This window comes from Lactuca saligna, chromosome 9 (genome assembly GCF_052625555.1).
Source record: "Lactuca saligna cultivar CGN05327 chromosome 9, ASM5262555v1, whole genome shotgun sequence".
NCBI lineage: Eukaryota > Viridiplantae > Streptophyta > Magnoliopsida > Asterales > Asteraceae > Lactuca > Lactuca saligna.
This window is the reverse complement of record NC_136425.1, coordinates 17,909,866-17,918,078: the sequence shown is the minus strand read 5'-3', so window position 1 is coordinate 17,918,078 and position 8,213 is coordinate 17,909,866. Positions and strand designations below refer to the sequence as shown.

The 8,213-nt window shown below is 30.3% G+C and overlaps 1 protein-coding gene and 1 long non-coding RNA gene across 2 annotated transcripts; both read right to left on the bottom strand.

The window, feature by feature from the left end:
• Positions 1-3,255: 3,255 nt before the first annotated feature.
• Positions 3,256-5,375, bottom strand: LOC145017463 (uncharacterized). The gene is made up of 4 exons (XR_013666528.1): positions 5,104-5,375; positions 4,922-4,987; positions 4,773-4,831; positions 3,256-3,457 (listed from the first exon to the last, which is right to left on the bottom strand). It is a non-coding gene; the product is annotated as an uncharacterized LOC145017463 (long non-coding RNA).
• A 69-nt stretch (positions 5,376-5,444) lies between these two features.
• Positions 5,445-6,844, bottom strand: LOC145018196 (SMR domain-containing protein At5g58720-like). Its single transcript, XM_078976100.1, has 6 exons — positions 6,705-6,844; positions 6,360-6,442; positions 6,153-6,277; positions 5,941-6,047; positions 5,797-5,867; positions 5,445-5,728 (listed from the first exon to the last, which is right to left on the bottom strand). Exons 1-6 carry the CDS (start codon positions 6,796-6,798, stop codon positions 5,588-5,590), a joined length of 621 nt encoding a protein of 206 aa, XP_078832226.1. The 5' UTR covers positions 6,799-6,844; the 3' UTR covers positions 5,445-5,587.
• Positions 6,845-8,213: the final 1,369 nt, after the last annotated feature.

Sequence of the window (8,213 nt, the reverse complement as noted above, 5' to 3'; positions counted from 1 at the left end):
TAATGTTATATATAGTATAGGGTGTATTTTATACTTTTAAAATACTATATGGTTAACTTTAACAATTACACTTTTAATCCAATTAAATGGTTAACCAAAACTTTTATGGATTTATTAAACCTCTTTTAATTATACTCCTTAACTAATTAATAAAACCATAAGGGTGTGATTTGAACTTTTCAAAACATTACTAGAGTTTTAGAATTTAACATTTCTAATTAAACCTTTAATCAACTTTTAAATTCCAAAACTTGAGGGCAAGTTTTGAAACCTTTTTTCAAAACATTAGGGTTTTAATTATTTAAATTTCAAAACTCCAAGACTTTTGGGTTCAAATTTAAACTATAAAACCTAAAGGGGGAAATATGAAACCTTTCATAACAACAAGGATCAAATAACAAATAATTTTAAATTAACATTTAATCACATAATTATCCATATTTGATTTATTTAATGATTTCTTGCAAAATAATTAATCAATTTAATCAAAATAATCAATCAATTATCATATAAGGAAACAAATATTTTATTAATTGATAATTATCTTTAATTAGATCAAGAATATAGTCATATATATCATAAAATCAGATTTATATTGATCTAACATGATAAGGTAATTATCCATATGCAAAAACAGCAAGAAATCCCGAGATAAGCATTATCTGACGAGCTGACTCGTCGAGTCAGGCATGGACTCGTCGAGTCTGCATGGACTCGGCGAGTTCAGCCATGGACTCGGCGAGTCCAGCCCTCCACAACATCAAAAAATCGAATTTTTCAGTTATGTCAAGCATCAATACAATTGAAACCAATCAAGGCTCTGATACCACTGATGGGTTTTGGTCATAAGACATCCTATGTGCTCATACAAACCCTAATGCTTGGATCTAGGTTTCTCTATTGTACATGCTTTGAATCCAAGACTACAAACCCTAATTCTAGCATACATATAATCATATTAACATTAGAATAAGTTTATAGTGTTACCTTGATTGTTATGTAGCAATAACAATCCCAAATCTCCTTGTATTGACTTTGGAATGCAACTTTATTAAATCAATAAAAAAAAGTTATGCAAATTGGAAAAATAAATAAAAATATATCTTTTGTTGTTTTAATTAAGGAAATAAATATTTTATATGAATACCCACCTGGAAAAACGCATATTATAATTGTCTAATTTAATCGTAACAGCCTACCAATGTACTTTCTTCTTCACTGTTTGATTGTTTTTTTCTGTGTGCTGATTATAATTGTCTAATTTAATGTAAATTTTTTTTTTTTTTTAACTTGCAAGGTACAATGGAACATATTACTCCTATAAAGGAAATTGACTCAATCAAGGACAATGCTATAATCTGTAATTTATCATCTTTTAGTTTAATTTTCTAAATATATGTGTGGTTGTCTATGTGTGTGTGTATCTCTTTAAAAATTCTGCAATTTCATCATTTTATGACCCCCATTTGCGAAGTTGAGTATTTATTTCCAAAAATGCGAAACTCCAGGGACAATATTTGAAAATTTCTGTTTTCTTCCCCAATTCGCATTCTACTGTGAAATACTTCGCATCTTCATTCTTACACCCTTTGCATTAATCACCTTCGCATTTTAACCTAATTAATCAAATGCAAACCACAAAATTTTCATTACAGATGCGAACACAGTTTAGTTCTTGAACTCTAAACTTGCGAAATCAAAAATTCATATGTTGAACCCATATGCGAATATTAACCCAATTGACTTCAAATTGATTCACAGATGCAAACACTCGATTGTTTTACTTTCGCAAAATGAGCATCAACAACTCCACAATCGAGTTTTTAAATTCTTGCAAACAACAATTTCACAGTCCTTGACTTCGCGTTTTTCTTCACAAATCATCCCTCAATCATCAATCCAATTGCGAATCAAAACTCATATGTTCTTGCTTTATCGATTCATCGACTACACTCATACAAATGCGAACAATACTCAATTTCAAAATCGATTGAAACTTATAGCAAAGCTAAATCCAACTTCGCATTCAAAGCACACAAGTGTTATTGATTGCATTCATGAAATACTAACAAGATAATATATTATAATACAAATATACATATTTTAGGTGGTGAAATCGTAACAGCCTAACAATTTGGTATGCAACTTTATTAAATCAATAAAAAAAGTTATGCAAATTGGAAAAATAAATAAAAATATATCTTTTGTTGTTTTAATTAAGGAAATAAATATTTTATATGAATACTCACCTGGAAAAACGCATATTATAATTGTCTAATTTAATCGTAACAGCCTACCAATGTACTTTCTTCTTCACTGTTTGATTGTTTTTTTCTGTGTGCTGATTATAATTGTCTAATTTAATGTAAATTTTTTTTTTTTTTTTTTTTTTTTTAACTTGCAAGGTACAATGGAACATATTACTCCTATAAAGGAAATTGACTCAATCAAGGACAATGCTATAATCTGTAATTTATCATCTTTTAGTTTAATTTTCTAAATATATGTGTGGTTGTCTATGTGTGTGTGTATCTCTTTAAAAATTCTGCAATTTCATCATTTAATGACCCCCATTTGCGAAGTTGAGTATTTATTTCCAAAAATGCGAAACTCCAGGGACAATATTTGAAAATTTCTGTTTTCTTCCCCAATTCGCATTCTACTGTGAAATACTTCGCATCTTCATTCTTACACCCTTCGCATCCCTTCGCATTAATCACCTTCGCATTTTAACCTAATTAATCAAATGCAAACCACAAAATTTTCATTACAGATGCGAACACAGTTTAGTTTTTGATATAAGTTGAAACAAAGTTATTTTCTTGCATTTAGCTAAAGTGAAAGTCTGAATGATATGATTCATATTGAAATGAAAGCGCATTGCTATTAAATTATTATCATCAAATTATTATATAATGTAGAAGTTCAAAATGCAGAAATCACAATTAATAGATAAAACTACAAGTTACGTTATTGCTTTTTTGTAAAGTGGACGAAAACTAAAATTGTATTTTTAATAAGCATTCTCATGCCTTTTTAAGAATACATGAAAAAGATAGACTATTGTTTTTACTCTTCAAAGCTAGCCCTTGTTTCATTTTTAACATCTGTCCACAACAAAAGTGCAGCCACACTATGCATCTTCTCATGTCTAATAGGAAGCTCGGACTCTGCATCATGTATGTTTAGCGACAGACTTAAGCTATCATGGATTGCATTATCGTCAAATACTAACCCTTCTTTGGAGATAGTGACAACATTTGGTTGTGTGAATGTTGTACCCCACGGTGAGCAGTAGCAACTCCTTTGGGTAGTTATTTCGGGCACCAAATTTTTATATCTAACAAATTTGTCTACTACCTTGACAAATTGTAACCATCTTCAAAAAGAGAACGGGAGATCAAAAGATAGTTTTCCCTCGTACCAGAGCCACTTTTGATGATGTTGTCTAACCTACCTATAAAAAGCATGACATGTGAAACCATGAGTCCAAAAGCGGGATCTAAAAAAATCATAATGATGTATGATTTACTAATTTAAATTGCCCAATAAGAATTATAAACAACAATAAGTCTTGATTCATGTTTGTTCCAACATTAGACATTTAGACTTTGTGGTCACAGGTTTACCAAATGGACTCCCACTCATTCAATCAGGAAGTTGTAACAGAGCAAACAACAATGTTAGTTATATCAGATTACAACTACAAACAACATAAGAAAATGATAATAAGAATAAAGACCAATGTAATGGTCACAAAACATAACTTATATTTGGTTTCAGTGTCCTACTTTTTATTTATTTCTTTGTTTTTTATAAAAACAAATTTAAAGCATTATTTTATTTCTATGGTTAAAACAAAAATGTACCTGAGTCATTTTACCATTACGTCCTACATTCTTATTAACTTTTATTAGTATTAAAATAATTATATTATTATTAACATGTAGGCTCTACTCTACTCCACAACTCACCCGCCCACCTTGCAGCCATTCCCTTTCACCCCCTCCCTCATCTACAATCTATAAGAACATAAACAATTCATCCTAACCAACAACAACAAACATAATCAGCAGTCCATGTAGGATAACAAGTTTAAAAACTCAGAAATTGAAACTTGCGAATATAATGAAAATGACCTTGCAGAAAAGACGAAAAGAAACTTTCTAATATGAAGTGAAAAGGAATGTACAATAGTTGCAGAAGAAAACCTATCTTTATTCATATTAAATTAAAAAGAGATATTAGGGCAGAGGCTGAATTCAATATTATATTTTTATGAACCCTAAACCACTAACAAACCCGAGTTAGATACTCAGGTCCACTTCTTTCACAATCACCCATTGCTTAAGCGAGCAAAGACAGTAAATTTTAAAGCATAGGAAAATAACTGAAGGTTCTATAAATAACAAAAAAAAAAAAAGATTAGACAAAATACACGACTACAACACTTTCCTCACACAAAAGATTAAGATGAAAACATCTTTTAAACCCTAAAAAAAGACATACCAAAGCATTTACAAAGGGTGATGGTGAGTGGTTGTCAAGTAGTTACTTAGAAACATCAATGAGTATAAAAAAGTTCAGATTTGTTGTGTCAAGCTTGGTGATGGAGAGAAACCTAATAGCAATTTCAATAATGACTATTAAACAGAGAGGATTTGAATTTTGAATTTGATTTATGTGAAAAGAGATATGAAGGCTTGAAAATCAAAAAAATAAACTGAAAAGAAGGAGTGCAGAAGAGAGGGAACGAAGCATTCAGGTGTTACCTTGTCATCAGATTGCTCCTCTACAAAGGGGTTCACTTTGGAGCAAGAGTTTATTGATCCTATAAAAAAAAATAATCAATACAAAGTTAAAATGATCACCAACGAAACTCGAACAAAAGGTCTAAAAGAATTATATGAATGTTTCTTACCTTCGAATCGGAATCGAGAGTGAAAATCAGGGCCTGAAATCGGTACTGCTTCTAGAATCGTGGCAACTTATACAAAGCAAAACAAAAATTCAACACAATCCATGGTGAAAATCATTACACTACATAACAAATCTAAACTTTTTAGCAAAATGTCGAAAATAAGAGATATAAATGATGCTTACTTGAAATCGCGGTCTGGATATGAACCAACCAACAGAGGCAATGGAAGTTACCAAGGTTCGACATGCGTGATGATGGCAGGATTGAGTGTCGGTGGTGGTGGAGTGAACGCGGGATCGTAAGGGTGGTGAGAGAAAGAGTTGAAATTCAAGTGAATGATGTCTATCGGTGGCGTTGATGGTGGCAGAGATATAAGGGTAGTGTTTCTTGTCTCGGCTTAAGGTAGAAGCAGGGCGGCAGAGGGGGTTGCGGCCACCGGTGGTGGTAACGGCAACGTCGGGAGGGTGGTAGTAACATAGGCCTCAAGAGGGTTGTGGTAACGGATAGAAGAGATATTGCTGGTGTGATGGTAGTTTGGAAGAAGGAGGAGTGAGCATCAATTCAAGAAATGGTCTTTTTTCAGTGACGACGATTGATTTAGGGTTTTGGTGAATTACTATCAATCTAGGAAAAACAGAGAAAAGAAATTCAGTAGCATATTTGTTATCAAAATTCAATCACATCTGTACAGTCGGAAATGTCCAATGCAAAATTGAAATCTCTCGCTTCAGAAGGAAGTGTGATAACAAAGGTGCCTTTATTTAATTCTTTAGGCTCAATTCCATATCGTTTTAGTAAACCAATGACCTACAAAACAAAAGCAAATCTTTTATTCTAAGTATTGAAAAATAAAATTGAATAAAAAATACTTGTACCATTGGTTTCAAAACCGGTTTCGTTTCTCGATCTTCAGCATGTCCCGTTATCACAACAATTTCCTTTCCAGCTGTTGTAAAGAATAAAAAATTAAACAAAAAGACATGAAAAGATATTAAATAAACTAATATTAATGATCATACTACGTAAATTGTTGAACAGCCACAAGTGAAGCTTCAAAAACCACATTGCCTCATATCTAAATTGTCCATGAAGATCAATCGTGATTTTGTTGGTAATTTCCATATTCCTGAATTGAAGGATTCATTAAAGAGGTCATTAAATTAGAAACATAGATTTAAAAAATAAAAAATAAAAATAAAAATAAAAAACCAGAAACATAATTTATAAAAACCTGTATAGTAGTAGCTTGAAGTAATTTTTCTCATCTTCGACCTCGATCTCCTTTCTTAAGTTCTCTGCTTCATCCATCTTTTGATTTCCAAGAAATAAACTTCCTTCGTTGTAATATTTAGAGGCCTGCATTAAGAGAAGATAGAAAAAAGGTGTACATAAAAAGGAGACAGAAAAAACTGAATATCGCTAAGATCAAAATTATTACCTCTTCGACCAAAGAATTGGCACGACGTTCAATTTGTTCTAAATCTTGAATAAGATCTCTCATTTCTAAATTTCTTCTGATATCTACAATAAAAATAATAGTTTTATTGATTCTTTCTATTAGGGATGAGAATTTGACCCGAAATCCTAAACCGAACCGAATTAGGCCCGAATAAGCAATTCGATTTGGTTTGTGGGTATCTATATTATGTTTATTCGGTCCACGTTATCCAAATAACACCTTATTTGGTTCTAAATACCCCAACCCAAATAAGAGCTTATTGGATTTTACATCCCTACTTTCTATTTTACAATAAACAACAAAAATAATGTCAAGGATACTAACCTAGTGGGTTGACACCCACGTAAAGTTGGCCACATCGCAGTAATGCCTCTAAAACCGATTCCCAACTATTTGTCTGATCATCAACCCAGTCCATCTCATTATCAAAGTTGTAGTCTTTATATTTCAAGAAAAATGTGATTTCAAAAACGCCCTGTTTTTCTTCGATTTTGACATCTTTTGCAAATAAGTAATCACCGATCTGCAAAAAAAAACATAGATAGTTAATTAATATATAATAATACTGTAAAATAAACAAAACAAAATTGTACCCCTTTATGGTTTGTAGTCCCCGAAATTATAGTTATTCTACGCAAGGCTGTTTATAAAAATAAAAACTTACATATTAGTAAAGATATAACAAGGTATCTAATAATAAACTAATGTATTACTTCTCATGTTAAATGCAATCCATAGATGAATATCTATAAGACAAATTGCATTATGTGTTGACTGGTCACTCAAATTGATTTTGATTGGGTTCTGACGATCTCTATGCCTGAAATATAAACATCATAGTTGTTAATAACTTTATTTTTTTGTATAACTAATTGGGAGACCCATGCATTACATTGGTTAATTTAAAAGAAAAAAATTAAATATAAAAAGTCAATATTTGAGAACTTTGAATTTATAAGAAAATAAGAAAAAAAATGAATTATTATAACTGAAATGTTTTTTATTTTTTAAATTTAAACAAATAATTTAAATAAATAAACATAAAAAACTACAGAGCTTTAATTTGAGAATTTTAAAATTTAAAGGTAAGTTTATTAATAAAATTGATATCAATTTATTACTATAATTATTGCAATTATTACATTAAAATATTATGTGAAATTTAATAAAATAGAAAAGCTCATAAAATGACATGTGGAAAAAAAAATTAATTTAAAATAACCACAAAATAACATTTGGCAAATTGAATGAGAATGTGACATGTGACGAAAAAAAAACATCCTTTTTTAGAGTAGATTAAAAATAAACTTAAAACTAACCTTAATTCAATCAATTTAAAACTCTCCAGTTTTTTGTTCCTTGCTAGATCCCTTTCTAGAGCTGGTCTCAATATCTCTTCCTACAAACAAACGTCATTTAAAAGTTAAAACTATCCACTTTTTGTTAAAAAAAAATGCAATTTTTAACAAAAGAACTTTACTTTTCATAAAAAAAAAAAAAAAAAAAAAAAAAAAAAAAAAAAAAAAGAAAAACTACATGTTTAAATAAAAATAACAATATTAATAAAAAACTGCATTTTAATAGCTTTTATTTGTAAAAAAACAACAAAACAGCACCATTTATAACGTTAATGTTAGTGCATTCCCTGCACTTTAGAGTCAACAATAATGCTTACACCTTTTACTTTTGGTGTTACAGTGGGTTTTGAGCTATTTTCTGTAATGGTGATTATGTTCACCATACAATGAGGTAAATCTTTTCAATTTATGGCTCTTTAGATTGTCTTGCATATTCTTCTTAGGCAGGTTAGGGATTTATGGACATTGATCAGGT